The sequence below is a fragment of the Natator depressus genome, chromosome 9 (assembly GCF_965152275.1).
Source record: "Natator depressus isolate rNatDep1 chromosome 9, rNatDep2.hap1, whole genome shotgun sequence".
In the NCBI taxonomy this organism is placed as follows: domain Eukaryota; kingdom Metazoa; phylum Chordata; order Testudines; family Cheloniidae; genus Natator; species Natator depressus.
In genome coordinates this window covers 98,909,298-98,927,853 of record NC_134242.1, presented here as the reverse complement: position 1 = coordinate 98,927,853, position 18,556 = coordinate 98,909,298, and the positions used below count along the sequence as shown (strand labels likewise).

At 38.0% G+C, this 18,556-nt stretch overlaps 1 protein-coding gene across 13 annotated transcripts in view; it reads right to left on the bottom strand.

The window, feature by feature from the left end:
* The window catches only part of KLHL13 (kelch like family member 13), a 120,763-nt gene that overhangs the window by 48,663 nt on the left and 53,544 nt on the right, over positions 1–18,556 (bottom strand). For 5 of the 13 annotated variants that reach the window (XM_074962766.1, XM_074962769.1, XM_074962765.1 and 2 more), the window contains one exon: positions 7,866–7,910. The exons of 5 other annotated variants lie outside the window; for them this stretch is intronic. In XM_074962766.1, coding sequence (XP_074818867.1) covers positions 7,866–7,910 — 45 coding nt within the window. Of the gene's footprint in view, positions 1–7,245; positions 7,782–7,865; positions 8,309–18,556 lie in introns of those variants that run through there. 3 more of the 13 variants (XM_074962772.1, XM_074962771.1, XM_074962770.1) reach the window with 3 other exon arrangements.

The window sequence follows — 18,556 nt, the reverse complement described above, 5'->3', positions numbered from 1 at the left end:
TACCACTTTCTGCTAATTCTACTGTGGGGAAAGGGTCTCTCTCTCTCTCTCTCCTAAGGCTACAGAAAAGGCTGACATGAAAGATAACAGAGGGCTGGAGTTCCAAAATCCCTAAACTGCCATAGAAGGGTGGCCAACCACAAGCCACAGAGTGATGAAGGAAGAGAAGGCAGCACTGGCAGTCGGGCTGCCAACTCTGGTTACCTCTCAAAACCTACCATAGAAAGCAGGGAAGAAGTCTTTCACTCCCAAGTGGCCCAACTTCTCCTCTGCCGGCTATCCACCACTGGTACAGCAATTAGACTAAAATAATTCCTTTTTGTTTTTAGAGATAATGAGAACCAGAGAATTGTTCCAAACACTGCTACCACTTCCATAAAACTATGAATTCACTGAGTTTTGTCCGGTTAATACAGAGATAGAGACACTAGAGATAGCAAATATGTCGCAGAACCTTTTAAGTGGGTAATAATTGTAGAACTGGAATGAACTTTAAATGCCCCAACTGTAGGTGCATGCAGACTTTGCTTTTCACACCATGAAACTCTCAGCTGCATGCTCACTTTCATGGTTCCTCTTCTCTTTTCTGACCCCCAGGATACTTATGGGAGGAAAAGGGAAGACATCCAATTCTACTGAAGTTTTCATAAGTGACTCAAATAATTGAATTGTTCGTATGCTAACAAAACCCACAACTAATTGTGGAAAAATAAGTGCAGTGTAATCTTTATAATTTAACAAAACAGAATTAGATTTTTTTTTAAAATGGCTTACAAAGAAAGGAAGTGAAGAGATATACAAAGAAGAAATAGTAGTTAAGCATTAGTACCACAGAGAAGGCTCTCTAGTTTATACAGTGGATGCTAAACTGAATAAGCCAAATATGGGATACCAATGGTAACACTGTATTGAACTACAGTAATAGTCATACGCTGTGTAAAACATACCAGGTAATTATTCCACTCTTCTTGGCACTTCCATGGGAAAGCAATAAAGGTAAAAAAAAAATTGATGCCTATATTATACAAGAAAATCTCAAGAAAAATAGCTATATTCAGTATAGTAAAAAAGATAAATTTAAATTTATGACAAAGCTGTCTCTATAAAGAAGAATTGTATCAATTATTTCACCCAAAGAGGACAAAACAAGCAGAAGTAGGTTTAAGTTACAGTGGTGGCATTTTACTCTAAATGTTATGAAACTAACTTTATATGGATCTATATAAAATGACATACTGAAGAGACTAAAAAAATCTGCTTAATTGGGCATTTGCTGCCCTCTCTCACTGAAAAAATGAAACCCATTGTCCCAGCGAGGAAACGCTACTTGTCCTAAATCCTAGAAATAATTATAGCATCGAATGCTGATAGTGTAGACTGATCATTACTCTGTTCTCTTAACCTGGTTTCAGGTACAGAAAGAAGAACATTGATTAAACTTGAGATCATTCCTCCTCTCTGCCCCAGCCATCTTGCAGCAAGCATCTCTATACAGAGCTGAACACAGACACCCCTCTGCTGCCACGAATGGTGGTAGGAGAGCAACTGACAGCGGCAAGCCAGGTGGGATGGTGGAAGAAGGTGACGAGGGAGTTAGAGAAAATATCTACACACAGAGAAGACAACTGGCACATAGGAATGGAGACAGCCAGCTCTTCAGAGAAGAGTGATTTACCTGGCCCTAGAAAACAGAAGAATCACTGGGGGAAGACACGTATGTAGTTTTAAAAAAAATTGTTATCCTCATTTTAACAACATTTTGGCCATATTTTAAGTAGATTCAAAATAGAAACTGTTGAGCGATGAAGCAAGCTGCCTTGGGAAGCTGGGGAACCATCTCTAGGCTACCAGGGGGATACTCAAGGCTACCCACCAATCAGAGATCGTTTAGGAATAATGATATGCTCAGACAGTAATTTGAATGATTCAGGTTTGGTGCCTTGTTGCCAGCAGGGTCAGGTTCAGGGCAGATTACCCTAGAAACAGAGGAACAAGTTTCACGGACTAACTCATTAAAAAATAATAAGAGTCTAGCCATTCAGAATTGCGGGAGGGGTTGTTTGTTTCTTTAACATACTGGGGGAAAAGTTGAGTCTGCTTAGACCCCCAGTGGGGCCTCAGCAACAAAGCCCTAGCATAAAAATCTGTAGTCATGAAGTCATGCACAACATGTGATTTAGGCTGAAATGGAGAAAATGGGAAAGGAGGAGGATACTAAGAGGATCTGATTTTTTGTAGCTTCAAACAGAGATGTTTGTGAGGATGGAGGCCACTGAGGAGCAAGATGGTCCCTGCATAACTGCATGCACTCCCTCTTGTGTTCTTCAGCGTCTGACCACTCTACACTGTGACCAAAACCAGCACAAAAACAGCTTCCATGGACTCAGCAGTAGCAGCAAAAGAGGGAATGTCCAACACAGTGTGTGCCGTCTCCTTCACAGACAATACTGCAGACCTGTTTGGGTGGGATCTCGAACGCTGAGGCAAAGAAATAGTCACTCCACATAACAGAATATTACTGTTTTTATTGATTTCAAGGAAATGCCAGACCCATGCAAAATGGCAAGCAGGACAAGTGTATTTCCACTCATAACTTCTAAAGATATACACATATTTTGTAGTATCAGTTAACCTCAGTGTCCACAAAAGGGCAATAGGAGACCTAATAGGAGAAAACAGAAAAACATATGCCACATCACCAGCTGAAAACTAACACTGAAGTGATCTTGGGTATTAGCACTGGTTCTACTTTTCTACATGGTAAATTATTTTCATTACTACACAGCAATTTTTTGACTCCATCAAACAAAAAGGGTGACTCACAATAACTACTATTTTATACACCATTTGATGACAAAGTATTTGTAGAATCACTTAAAGTAGCTTATTTCTCCTAACATTAGCCACTCTGCTATCAATGTCATCTTAAAAATTTATTCCTTTAATTATAAAACCAAATAATTGTACAACATAAAAAATTAAAGGCACAACATTTAGAAATTGGATATTTTGCATCTTAGTAATTTTTTTCAAAAAAAGCCACACTGAAGACTTATTTATTCAGTTAGCAGTGTGTTCATTTTCAGAGAAATTCTTCCAGTAAGAAATCAAGATATAGGTGTTCTCATTTAAAAAAAAAAAAATCTGCTGAAAGCGTTTATTTAATGCAAAAATACATTCTTTCAGATAGGCACTGTAGGACTTTGCTCTTTTTTTGTACATGTGTAGATATCCATAAATGTAAATAGGAGACCTGCACATGTTCGGAGAGCAGAATATAAAAGTCAAGTTTCTACTGTACAGACCTGAGAGAAGAATTTTGCTCCACTTCAGATAAATGATGCAGAACCCAAGAAACATTCAGCAAACGAGACCACTTAGTTAGCAAACACTGACCCAGTACATCTCCTCTTACCACCCCAAAAGCAGTGTCTTGTATGACCAAACTGGAAATGTTTGTTCCTACCCTTCCTCCAGGATGGTGTTTCCATACTGAAGTATTAATTTTTAGATGTCCTTTATCCACTTTCATTTAAATATTTTTATTGTGCTTCTCAATGCATATCTACAACAAATGCACTTTTTGCAAGGCATATAATGGTCTAACTTTGCCTGTCCTTTTTCTAGGATACTCCTACTGGTAAACTGCACACATTGCCACACTAACATTAACTGATGAGTGCTGCCAACAGCAGTCAGCAACTAATAATTGAAATATGAATGTACATTCTTGCCAGTGAGATTACTTACTTGTTTCAATAGCTCTAACCCTCAAATTTTAGAACAAAAAATCTAAAATATCAGCTTTGGTGCTAACACAGGAAGATTAAAGGGATGGCAGTGAAAGATAGTTTTTGAAAACGCGCACACACAGATTCCCTGTACATTTATAATTTGTGTATTTATGAAGAAAAGCTGCATGATACTTAAAAAATATTTCTCATGGGCCAACACCCCAGTTCTCATCTTACTCAACCACAGCTAGGACATGCCAAATGATCTCTCACCAGACCAGGTAAAAAGCTGAAACTATTTTGGACCAATTCAAACAAAGTTCATAGGTTTCACGCATCTCTTCACCCAAGGGAATTTTGCCCTGCTCTCTACCGTTTTAAACAGTTACCTCTTCCTGTTCCAGTATGATCTGGAAGTTTTTACATAAATCATTGCACTCAATTTTGCTTTAATTAGTAGGGCAAGAAGCTTCCTTTAAGGTCACAGTTACCACTAATCAGCAGGTAGGAGGTTTGAAAAAATGGTGCTCTCTCTCCTTCCCACTACCAAGGAAGTGTAATCTCACCTCTGAAACAGTCTGAGGGCCAGTTTAGAACACCAGTCTCCCTGAAAAGCCCAGAGTTCTACAGTCTACAATGATATCAGCTCAGGTGAAACAAATAGGTCGTTTCACACATCAAATGCATACAGATCTCTTCCAGCAGAGGGCTTTCTTTTAAATTGATCTCTACACAATACTTCTGTAGCCTTTCAATTAGTAGCAAACTTTAAGTAAGAACATCTTCTGTAAACTGAGTCAGTTTACGGAAGAGCTTCCAGGTCCATTCTGGGAAGCAAGAAATATTTAACAATGATACTTTGTACCTAACATGGCAACTTTCATCAAAGAAGCTCAGAATGCCCACACATTAGACTCAATATTCAGCTACAAGATGGGTAAGGTGTAGTAAACCCATTTTACATATGTGGAAACTGAGGCAGTGTCTCTTTCTCATAAACACCACAAGTAAGTAGATGGGCCAAGAATAAAACCTAGGTATCCTGACGCCTACTCTTGTTTCTGAATGACTATCTAGTGGTTAGAACAGCAAACAGGATTCAATATTTAAAGTCAAGGTTAACTGATTAGAACAACTGAAATATGAGGAATAGCATTTTACCAAGTAGAGAAATTTAAAAAAAAAAACTTTTACTAGTATAGCCAGTATATGTATGAAGTTAGTATAAACTAGTATTATTCACTATTTAGATGTCAGAATTAACCTTAATTCCTGTCATTGGTTTTCTAATACTAGATACTGGTGCAAATATTCCAGATTCTCCAAAGTATTAAGAAATTGTAGCAACACAATAAAAATAGTCAGTTCTTAGGTCATTTGTGGTTTGTTTTATTAAACACATACACACAAGTACTTCATGTAGAAGAAAAAAAATGCATGTATGGAGATGAAAACCAACATATACCATATTACATACTTAACAAATTTATCGTAATCTTTGCAATGGAAGTAGTGAGTGTCTATCATCTATTTTGCTCTTAAAACTAGCTCAGAAGGCTATTTTTAGCATTTAATATATATTGCCTAATAAAACTGGATCCATTTTGTAATTCTTCTCATTTAATATGTATAATGTATGTATAATTTCAGTATGATATTTAAGATATAATATTCCAGCTAATGCCAGGATTGTGTGTATCAATGAAGAAATATGTCTGCTTAGACACTAATCAGTGCCGACTGTAGCACTAATTTTTTTTTTAATTAAAGCAGCTGTTCATGGATTTCACATGCTGCAGACGTACCTAACAGAAGATAGTTAATATGTGATCACTGAACTGCTCCACATACATTGAATACATCAATATAAGTCAACATCACATCCAAATCAAAGATGCTGGAGCACACAGAAAACAAAGGTAACAATTTAGAGAAGATGCATAAAATAAATTACATCTCTCGGGATGTCTGTAGACAGACAAGAATGGAATGGAGCTTTTTTTAAATCTTGACTTCATTAAATCTTGTGATTTTTAAAATCCACAAAAATGTCTATCAGACAATATCTAGTCATTCTTTTCCCCAAATAGGTTCAAAGGCCTCAAACTCTTCTCTGACATACTACTATTTTTATATTTGACCTTGTCTTATATTTTACTACATAAGTTCATATCTCCCATTTAGTAGAAATACCTTGATACTTTCTGGTAGCTAAGAACTTGCTTAGCTAAGAAAATGATCTGAATTGCATTTACGAAAACTAAATTTAAATAAAGGGCATATATATTGTAGATTGGATCTGAGAATTTTAGCTTCTTAAACATTAGCTTTTTCACAACAAAAATAGGGACTATGCATATGAGGTGCCTTATCTTGCTTTAATCTTACTGACAAATTACTGACCCCTCAACAGAAAAATATTTATGGAACCCGTAAACATCTACATGTCACACTGTGTCCTCATAAGAGATAAAGCAAAACCTAGGTATAACAAGGTTGAGTAATGACATCTATTTACACAAGTCACAAAGCATTAATAATGTAGCTATTATACTAAGGAATACTACTAAAAGTAACTTTTTATTCCATTAATTTTCTTCATAGCATATGTTGTGTGCAATATCAAATGTACTTAAGCTGTTTGTTTTTAATAATCTTCCTGATTTAAAGAAAAATGCCATAACAGCACTTAAAGAGGAAAAATTGTGTACTTAATCAAGATTAAGCTTTATTTCATAATGCTAAAGCAAAACAAGCCACCTGTATACACTAATACAAAATTTACAACCATAATCAGAAGCTGAAGTATAAGCTTTACTAAGAGTTGCCAAGAAACTCAGGCATATACATTTTATGTATCTATTAAAATGCATGCACATTTATCTAGAACCTACTGTGAGTGAACAAACTGCATAAACAAATGCATATATATTTTACATTTAAGTATCACACACAATAAAAAAATGTTTTAACCCTCATGCTTTTATTTCAAGTATTTTTTTATAAGTGTGAGATGTTAAATTCTTAAAGAGTTTGACTATAAAGGATAAAAGCAAGACTTAAGTCAAGATGTACCATCCCAGAACTAAAACACACACAAAAGTGCACAACAATATAGCAGGTGATTCTATATTCAATGTCTAACAATCAGAGAGCTATTTATCTTTAGAATATATGCCACAAATAAATGCCTGCCTAGATGCTTAGACTTATTGATCTGAGATCTGTATTACAAATCAATGATAACTTGAACTTTTCAAATGAAAAGTTAAAAATATTTGTAAATATGATGAAATCTGCACAATTTCTCTGCATTTCAACAAAGGAAAGACTTGACAACACCTACCATGAAAACAATAAGAAGGTAACATTTGAGACTGTATATATAGAAAGAAAAAAATAAGGTAAAATTCTGAGTGCCAATGTCATTAAATATATAACAGGGTATTTTGCCAAATGGTAGTCTCATGAAAGAAATCCCACCTTATTTATCCTCATTTCTCTCACTTACATGTATGCTGGAGAAAGTGGCGATGACCTGGATGTTTTAAGCACAGGAACTGGGAATTTCCAGATAGCAGGAGAGCTCGTTTTCCATTTCAATGGCATGTTGTCACCACGGTACTACAATAACAGTAAACAGCGTTTCCATAACAGACTACCAACTAGGACTTCCATTCCACACACTACTGACACAGCAGTGGCTGCTGCTAAGAACAAGCAAGCGATTCTGCCAATGCCCTTAAACCGATGCTTCCAATCTGTAAAATAGGGCTGTGAGGCATCTCCTTTTAAATCCTGCTGTCCCCTAAAGCAGTATGATGATTCTATCGCTCTAACTCAACAATAGTGCCACCTCGTTAGGGAAGCGTTGACTGCAGTATATGTTTAAAAAAAAAAAAAAAGAAAGAAAGAAAAGACTGCACTGTGCAAACCAGCACAATGCAGCTTTATTTAATTAAACCAGCGAAGATTTTTTTAAAGCTATTGTAATGCTATTGTTCTACCTTAACAGGGACACTGCAGTACTGTGCTTGCAGCACTGTGCTTCATTCTGTTCCTATTAACCTGATTTCTGACCAATGGTAGCAGGAAAAAAAATGGGTTTCATATGAAAAGGAAACAACCTACCTACTCAGAATACACTTGTCATCCTCTGAACATTCTTCTTTTGAGCTGCAACAATACAAATGGGATATGAACCTCAGCATAGCCTTAGGCCACGGCTAATAGAGATCAGTGACTAAATTCAGCAGCCTGTTTTCCTCTTGTGCAAGCTCTGGCCAGACAATACAAAAATGCCATTATAGAAAAAGCCCAATGCAAAAATGCCAGTCCTTCTAATCCATAGTTAGGGAGGCAAAAATGTAAGAATAAGTATAAATTGCTGCAGATTTCTGCATGCTCTTCTAACAGCTTCTGGTTCAGGTTGCTCTCATTTTTCTATTCTTATTTCCAAGAAGGATGAGCAAAATCTCATGCATTTTACAACATGCTGTGGGAACATGAATATCACTCTGTCTTCTGCAGTAGAGAAGCACAGAATAGCGTGCTGTTAATAGCAGTCTTTGTAGGGACGCTATCAACAGTCTAATTCATTGCCCCCCTCCCTCTGTTTCCTCCCCCCCCCCACAGCTCACAAATTGCCTGAAATACTGACGAAGCAGCCGGTCATGCAGGTGTCCATCAGGGACCACTCTGCAGCTCTGTGGTCTGTTTGGTGCCCTCCAGGGGCTGATGACTGACAGGGATGCTTAAAAGGTGAGCTGCTAAAAACAGACATTTAGGCACTGTATGAAAATTATTTTGCATAAGAAGTTTATGTACCTAGAAAAAGCACAAAAGCAAAAAATCTTATTTCACTGAAATCATTGTTTAATATTTGTTTTAAAGATACTACCACATAACACCTTATTTCAACCAATGTTAGTGTATTGGCAGGGTAGGCTAAACCAGTATGTTTAGAATACTGACAGTACAGACTTCAAAGTAGTCTCTTTCACATGTGGCATCATGCTATTATGCCAAGCTAGTTATTCTGGTTACCAGCATGGCTTTATTCTGTCCCAGCACAGTAACAGCCTCTTCAGATATACTGGGAAAAGACAGAAACAGTGCTAGTGTTCACATTTACCACTAGTATTCCTGACAGGCTTTTCTGTAAATTTCTTTAAAAAAACAAAAACAACAACAAAAAAAACCCACACACATTCTAGCAGTGTCTGGAAGCACTACTATAACGGGGCTGTTAACACATCCATTACAAATCTTTATTTTCAAATTTATAACTACTCTAAGAATCTGTTCTAAACTAAATCTCAGCACTGCATGTCTTTACAAGTTTTCCCCAAAATGGCACTGGGCAGTTTAAAGTTACAGTAGCATAAACACAGGACATAAACTAAAGCAGTTTTGGGAGTTCATTTCATTATTCTAACTCAAAAACAGTTTGCACTTACTCCGCAAGCAATTAAGGGGCTAATCTCTTAGTACTTTGAAAAAAATTTTACACTGGCAACAGTTTGAAACTGGCAAAAAAGTTATCCAGATGTACTTGCTGAATATGGAAGAATGAGATTTACGTTCTTTAATCCTACAGAAAAAACTAAAATCTTGCAAACTGCAAGCATCCATTTTTAGCTGATGGGAGTCTGTCAAAATAAGACTTTTTTTTAAAGACTATAGTTATGTACTTGTATGCACACAGACACACTTACCAGCAATGCACAGAAAAGACTGATTTGCATACATACAACTAGACAGATTAGATCTTGCCCTACCTGAATCCATGTTTTAGCATTCTTTTAAATTAGAAAAAAAAAAGTCATTGGATATTTGCTAACACACAACCACATGGAAGAAATTAGACTTTTAAAAAAACAAACTGTATAGCAAGAATAATGTAAATTAATGTATACAGGCTTAAAGCACAACAATACAATGTTCTTAAGCCCCACCTTACGCTTAATGTATATTATGGATTTCCCGTCTGAATATAGAAAGGTTTGGCTGTTCCTGCGAAATCTAAAAGCAAGGGGACTAAAGAGTTTCTGTTTATGGATTAACAGAACATACTAAAAGCCAATAAACAGACTAATTTTAAAAAAACAACAACAACGGCCTCAAGAGGTCATCTGTGTCACACTCTGGCTCAGCCAGTGTAAATGTACACAAGCAATTCAGCCAGTCCCTTGTACCTGAACTAATATTTGAAATTACAGTGTCTGTGATGAAACCAACCTATTGCCAAAGAGCAAGAATTCATTAGTCACTGATCAGCTCTGACCCCTCTAAGGCAAGCCAATGAACAGAACCACCTAAGAACCTGATTAACTATACTGGGGGTTTTTGTTTCTTTAATTTGGAAGTATCTTAAACTAATCCATTATTGTACATTAAAAGGTAATATGATTATAATAGTGCCGATTAGTAATAGTTTTATAATACACTGCCATTAGCATTTTTAAAAACATATCAATTCCATCCTCTATTTGAACTCATCTTCTCTTAATGTTCACCACACAGTTGGTGTTGCTGTTCTATTCAAACAAGTGTGTTAACGCCCTACTCGTGTGTGCCCTATCTAGTGTTTGAGACAGTAAGAGTCTACCAATGCATTAGCTAGAAATAGGCATAGTGGAGGTATGCAATTTGAGAACTTCCCAACAACTCTCCTAACCACTTTCAACATGACCTGCAAAAGCCCTGCAATTCTAGTCCTGGGCCTCAATTGACTACAGGGCACTATCAGTGTCTAATTTTATGCTGGTTGTGTGATGTACACCTACTATTATTATAATCTAGAGACTTGGATAACAATCAAAGATTAAATATTTTAAATCATGAAAATAAAGACCTATAGTATTGAGCTACTCCTCAAAAGGGGCGGCGGGGGGGTGGGGAGAAGTGGGGAGAGAAGGAGAATGCATCTCTAATAAAAAGTCCCAGGTACTGCAGCAAAAACCAAATGAGAACAAGGAAATATCAGTCAGTTCTAGAATTACATGTGAGAAGCTAACTCCAGAGTTACATAAAAGCTGTTTTATCCAGCATGTTGAGGGAATGGGGGTGCTGGTAAGTGAAAAATGCTGGTTAATTAAGAGGGAGGGAGTGTGGGTGCCGGGGAGGAGAGGAGTGCAGGCTGGGGGTTGGGGCATGGGAGGGCACGTGGGGCATGGGCTCTGGGAGGGAGTTGGGTGGGGGGAGCCTCGGGGCAGTGCGCTGGGGTGCAGAAGGAGGTGCCGGACCCAGTGGGCGCTCACCTCAGGCGACTTCCCGCAAGAGGCGACCTGTGCCGGCTGCTTCTAGGCAGCTTTGTGCACTGCCTCTGCCTGCAGGCGCCGCCCTTGCAGCTCCCATTGGCCGCGGTTCCCAGCCAATGGGAGCTGCAGAGGCAGTGCTCGGGGCGTGGCGGGGCAGGGGTCGCGCACAGAGCTGCCTGCCGCGCCTCCACCTAGGAGCAGCCGGGACAGGTTGCCCCTTGTGGGGAGCTGCCTGAGGTGAGTAGCCCCTGGATCCAGCACCCTGCGCCCCAAACCCCTGCCCCAAGCTCCCTCCCACACCTAAACTCCCTCCTAGAGCCCACACTCCACACCCCTTCCCGCTCCCCAACCAGCCCCGTGCCAACCAGACTATAAACTGGAATTTCAATGAAGATCAGAAATGACGGTTTATAGAGCTTTCGGGTTGGTGAAGTGCCAGATAAAACAGCTTTTACTGTACTTGTTTTTCTGTTTTTTCCACCCAATTTCTCTGTTCTAAAGAAAACTGTGCACTTCAAACCCCATTTTTCATTTTAAACCCGTTAGAACATCAGAGTCAAAAGGACGGGAAAAAAAAAAAACACACTTTGCTTTAAACTAAATTTAGAAATCCAATTTCAAATTTTACAAAAATTGGGATTGTGTGTTTTAGAGCTATTAAAATGCTGAACTGACATGAACTATCACGAAAAGCTATTTTAATCAACAAAAAAAGAAGCAGAACTAAAGCTCAAAAGGCATTTCCATCAAAGACATGAAACTCAAATGTGATCTTCACTTCACAACCAGCATTTTAAATTGAGGTCTCAAGGCACAAGCCTAGACACTGAAAGAGACCAACCAATGTTACATAACACTTTTAGTCAGGATCCCTAAAAGCTTAACAAAAAGTTAGCATACCATTTTCCTTACCCATCATCTCCCCACCCCACGCACAGACTTTCCCACAGGCCTCTCCCTCTTCCTTCCTACAATCCATCTACCTGTACCTATCTTTGTTTTTTGAAGAACTGGCCCACTACCTTGACAATATTTTATTATATTACAGTCAGCTGATAAACATATTTTTTTTGGCTATACAGCTGAAAGAGTTAATAATGTTCAATTCTAAGTAAGGCAAATTAACTCCCACTGTTTTGCCTGGGTATTAAAGCATGAACTCGAGTCCTGTTGAAGCCAATGGAAATGTGTGTATTTTCACTGCAATGATGCTAATAACATGCAAAAACACATTTAAAATATTATAGAAAGAGTGGGCATGTGAACTAGGCAGTTCTTCTCTTAAAATGTCAGTGTATCAACATGCCTCTGCTCTGCCTTAGGAACTAACAATCTTTCATTTAACAGGGTGTTCTTGTTTTAAAAACTGAATAAGAGAACAAATAAAAAGCAAAAGGAGCTGTAGTTCATTACTGAGAATTAAGCAAGGCTATTTTGATTGTATTTTGAACTGAAAAGATCACAAGTTACCCAGAAAAAACCTTTTACAAAATAAATAAATAATCCCTCAAAGACACCAAATGTAGGTGCCAATATATTAAAGCAGTAATGTGTCCAGAGATCACTATGACATATTTCTGTTCACTTCCTGAAGAGTGTAAGTCTACAAAAGTTACTGTGACAGATGACTAATACTTTCAGATATGCTTGGCTGCCCTAAATAAAAACAAAAACATGAAGAACAATCGAGAGTGGAGAAGAGTAGGCTGAGAGCGGGGAGAGTAATACAAAAGTGATTTGTAGTCTACTCTTAGTGTTGTCAAAATGCTATTATGGGACAAGCTTCGGTCTCTATAGCAATGTAAGCAGAGCTACTGATAAAAAAAAAGGAAAAAACAAATCCTTAACAATTAAAAGTGAAGCATCAGTCAGACTTACATTCAGGGTATGCATCACATGTTTAAACATAAAATACTGCAGATTTCACCCACATTTTCAACAGTTTTCCCACATAAACCAGAAACTTGTTGAAGAATTTGCTGCAGTAACAGTTTAGGATGCACTATGCACTGTTGTTGTGGCTGTGTTGGTCCCAGGATTAGAGAGACAATGTGGGTAAGGTAATATTTTTCATTGGACCGTGTCTCCCTCACCGACAGACGTTGATCCAATAAAAGGTATTATCTCACCCACCTTGCCTGCCTAGAATGCACCATGTTAGAGAAAGCAACTTTGCAGCCACTTATATACAGTAGATCCCCTTTATCTGACAAGGAAATTTTACTTCAAAGAATAAAAAGTCATTCTCCTTCACCCCAACACAAACACACCCCACACTGGAAAAGAATATTTATTTGGATATTTTCCTCATCTGGTTTGCAAACTAGCAAAATATATGACAATCAACTAACTGAACTGAGATAACAGTTGGTTCTCTGGAAACTAACCAAGTTAACTAATAAGCTGAAGCATTACCAGTGTAAGTATTACGTGGATTACATGTGTTTTTCAAAAACCAAAACAAAATAAAAACATCTTTCAATTGTAATGGCGTGTTAATAAGGCCGTTTTACACTTTGATAGCTCCAGGAATTTCTGAATACACTGCAGGCGGCAACACCTGGATTGTAAAAATCCTTTAATACAAGACAGTCAGAGATATAACCTTTAAAAACAAGTGAAATAATTTTTTCAAGTCATGTAACCAGACACCAGAAATGGTGAAAAAAATGGCACTGCATGTTTGTTATTCTAGAAGACAGTCAGCATTTGGAAGAATTATTTGAACAAGCGTTCTGAATGTATTAATACAGTGATATTTAATAACTATGCATAATGATTAGAGAAGTTATTTTTGTAAATGTTCCCCCAACAAGTATTTCCAGTTGAGAGAGCATTTTACTGAACCGTCAAAGTCTGCCTTATTTTCTTAAATCTCTTGCTATTACTTGAGTTTTGTTTTGACATAACGTTCAAAAGCAGCACAATCTGATTTTGGACTCTCCATTTTCACATCTAATTTTAATCAGGTTAAAAGAAAAATCTTTCCACAATTATGACCGAGATTTTAAGGAAAGTTTATAGCAAGCTTTAACTTAAACTTCAAACTTAACACACTTCTCTCTAAAATGAGGAGCCGGTGGTCGTGGTACGTGGAGGAGAAAGGTTCTGGAGGCCCAATTTAGGTTGCTAGGTAAGAGATTGAAGTCCAGAACCTCCATGGCAGCACTCTCTAAAATACTTCCAGTTCCACATCCAGGGCCAGTTAGACAGGCAGAATTGCAGCGTCTCAATGAATGGATGAGACGATGGTACAGTTTTAGGTTTATTATGAACGAGGGAACCTTTTGGGAAAGAAGGAGCTTATAGAGGAAGGACGGGCTCCACCTAAACCAAAACAGAACTAGATGGTTGGCTTGTAAAATTAAAAAGGATGTAGAGGAGTTTTTAAACTAAACTAAGGGCTGGGGGAAATCCAACAGAGACAGAGAGCACACGATTCAGACAGAGATGATTTAGTTGGGGATTGGTCCTGCTTTGAGCAGGAGGTTGGACTAGATGACCTCCTGAGGTCCCTTCCAACCCTGATATTCTATGATTCTATGATCCCTTAGGGAAGGATCTATTAACAGGGATTTTCTATATTCTAGTTAGGAGAAGAGGATAGAAGCAAAGGTAGGAACTGAATAGAAACAGTCAAATGAAAAAAGTGTCCCATTCAATTACATCACATAATGACAGCTAAAAAGTGACAAATACCATAAGTGCTTGTATGCAAATGCTAGAAGTCTAAATACTAAGATGATTGGACTTGAGTGCCTGGTATTAAATGAGGATGCTGATAGAATAGGCATCTCAGAAACTTGGTGGAACAATGATAATCAATGGGCCACAGTAATAATAGGGTACAAAATATATAGGCATGATAGAGTAGGTCATGCTGGTGGGGAAGTGGCACTATATCTGAAAGAGAGCATAAAGTCAAATATAGTAAAAATCTTAAATGAATTAAACTGTACCATAGAATCTCTATGGATAGCAATTCCATGCTTGAATAATAAGAATATAGCAGTAGGGATAGACTACCAATCATCTGACCAGGATGGCGATTGTGAAATGCGCCAAAAGATTAGAGACGCTATAAAAACAGAAAAGTCAGTAATAATGGGGGAATTACAACTATCCCTATATTGATTTGTTATGTGTCACCTGAGAATGAGATACAAAGATAAAGTTTCTAGACACCATTAATGACTTTTTTGGAGCAGCCAGTCCTGGAACTCGCAAGGGGAGAAGCAATTTTTTATTTAGTCCTAAGTGAAGCATAAGATCTGGTGAATCTAGATGAACAGCTTGGTGATAGGGAGCATAATATAATTAATTGTAACATCCTTCCGGGGGGCGGGGGAATACCAAAGAGCCCACCAGAAGCATTTAACTTCAGAAATGGGAACTACACAAAAATGAGAAAGCTAGTTAAATGGATATTAAAAAGTACAGTCCCAAAAGTGAAATGCCTGCAAGCTGCATGGAAAGTTTTTAAAAACATGATGAGAGGCTAAAATTAAATGTATATCCCAAATTAAAAACATAATAAGAGGACTAAAAAAGTGCCACTATAGCTAAACAACAAAGTAAAAAGCACTTAGATGCAAAAAGGCATCCTTTAAAAATTGGAAGTTAAATCCTACTGCGGAAAACTGAAAGGAGCATAAACTCTGACAAGTCAAGTGTAAAAGTATAATTATGAAGGCCAAAAAAGAACTTGAAGAACAGCTAGAAAGAGACAAAAACTAACAGTAAAAAAAATTTTGAAGTCCCTCAGAAGCAGGAAGCCTGACAAACAACCAGTGGGGCCACTGAACGATCAAGGTGTTAAAAAAAGCACTCAAGGAAGACAAGGCCACTGTGGAAAAGCTAAATGAATTCTTTGCAGTGAAGACCGATGCAGAGGATGTGAGGGAGATTCTCACACCTGAGCCATTCTTTTTAGATGACAAATCTGAAAAACTGTCCCAGACTGAGGTGTCAATAGAAGCAGCTTTAGAACAAATTAATAAGTTACACAGTAGTAAGTCCCCAGGACCAGATGATATTCACCCAAGAGTTCTGAAGGAACTCGTATATGAAATTGCAGAACTACCAACTGGTATGTAATTTAAGATTTAAATCAGCCTTTGTACCAGATGACTGGAGGATAGCTAATGCAACACCAACTTAAAAAAAAAAAAAAAAAAAGGCTCCAGAGGCAATCCTGGCAACAGAAAAGGTACAGAGGCGGCCAACAAAAATGATTAAGGAAATGGCACATGTATGGAAAACATTAAAAAGACTGGAATTTTTCAGTTTAGAAAAGAGATGACTAAAGGGGGATATGATAGACGTCTATAAAATCACGTATGGTGTGGACAAAGTGATTAAGGAAGCATTATTTACTCCTTCAAGTAACACAAAAACCAGGGATCACCCAAAGAAATTAATAGTCAGCAGGTTTAAACAAACAAAAGGAAGTACTTCTTCACACAACACACAGCCTACCTGTGTAACTCAAGGGATGTTGTAAAGGGCAAAACTATAATGGGGCTCAAAAAGGAATTAGATAAGTTCATGGAAGATAGATCCATCAGTGGCTTTTAGCCACAACCGTCAAGGATGCAACCCCATACTTTGGGGTCAGAAGCTGGGAATGGGCGACAGGGGATGGATCACTCAATGACTGCCTGTTCTATTCATTCCCTCAGAAGCATCTGGCATTAGCCACTGTCAAAAGACAGGATATTGGGTTAGATGGACCATTGGTTTGACCCAGTCTGGCTATTTTTATGTATTTATATCACTGGTACAAACAAAATTCAGTTTTACTTAGTCACAATGCTTCTTACAGAAGAGCAATAGGTAAAATAATTTCTTCATAAATCACTTTCTTTTAATCACCCCCTTTTAATCTCAGTCTAGCAACTATGTTGGTGAACCTCAGCTCAATAAGAAATGCTCTTGCTTTCAATTAGCATTAAATGTTCAGAGTACTATGCTCATTTTCCAAAGCAACAGCATGCATATATTTAACAGTTTCCAAAGAACTCCGAGCACTCAATACACATGCATGGCAGCCAGACTGACAGTGCTGCAACTAATTGGTCCAAAGCAACAGTTCGTTTTATTAGATCTAGCTATGAACTACAAAGGATTTATATGAACGTTACAACTTCTCTGTAGCTGTTATAGTCTATTGGCCAAACAATTCTATTTACTAAAGCTTGCCGAAACACATTCACTCAGTATACCAGAATGATTCCCAAACTATTAAACAGCTCAATAATTAAGAAGGAGACAGAGGTGAGTGTTGGTCAGTTAGAAATGGGATAGTGTACTGCACCTGTTAGTTTTCATTCTCTTTTTCTGGATCTTTTCTACGTTTACCTTATTTTTTAAAATGGAAGTCAAAGTATAATCGATGATAAATTTTCTTCTTAAATCTTATTTGCTTTTGGCCAATCTTAAACAGAAATTAGATATGAATTAGAGCAGCCAGGTCAACAGACGAATCTGCACCAGGTCTTAGCTTGGAATAGCTACATTGCTCAAGGGTGTGGATTTTTCACCCTGAGTGCTGTAGCTATATCAACCTATGTTTTAACTGCAGACCAGACCCAAGACCTCAATTTAGCTAATCAAGGTCATCCTGGGGAAAACATGCATTAAACTAACCACAACCTAATCTTGATCTCGTCTAATTAGACGAGCCAGAGTGGCTGCAGCCAACATGACAACATCCTGGGCTATATCATTTAGGGTACTGATAGTAACATAACACCACACAGCACTTTCTGTGACTTTCTACAGATGATTGAAGAAGCCGCATCTGCCTGGATTAGGGCAGTCCATTCTAGGACTGACAAATATTTAACAGAGAAACAATGTGGATGAGGTAATATCTTTTACAAGCTCTTGAGCCCGTCTCTCTCATCAACAGAAGTTAGTCCAATAAAAGATATTACCTCACCCACTTGTCTTGCTAATATTCTGGGACCGACACTGCTACGGTTACACTGCAGATATCTAACAGGCAGACTGCTTCAAAACAGGGGCTGGAGCCAATCCATAGTTTCGGCTAAGTGCCCAACAGACTTTGCAGTTGAGAAGGATTAAGAGGTCTACAAGGATGTTCATTACAATATTGAGGGCCAATTTTAGGCATAAATTATTAGGAATCCAGACCAGATCTACAGTCGTGGTCATCAATTTATGAATGGATAACCAGCTCTTAATGTCTGACAAAGATAGGCTGAGAGGAATCCTGCTGAGTCCCCAGAAAAGCCTGGTAATGAACACACATTTAATAAAGCAAACCCCGTCCTCCAACAATACCTTCCAGGGAGCCCCAGTTCAAAGGCACCACCCCCCTCCACCTGATAGTGATGAGGAGCAGGTAATGTTACTACCAAAACTGAAGTAGTAGTCTGAGTTGTCTGGAGACAGGGAGAAGGAAGAACATTACACATGTGTGAAAGTGAGATGTAAGTGAATGAAAATCCAAATATAATCTCAGATTGCTCCTTCATTCCAACTCTTTGTCTGTGTGTTGATATCTGAAAAACCTGCGGGCATCCCTGCACGCGC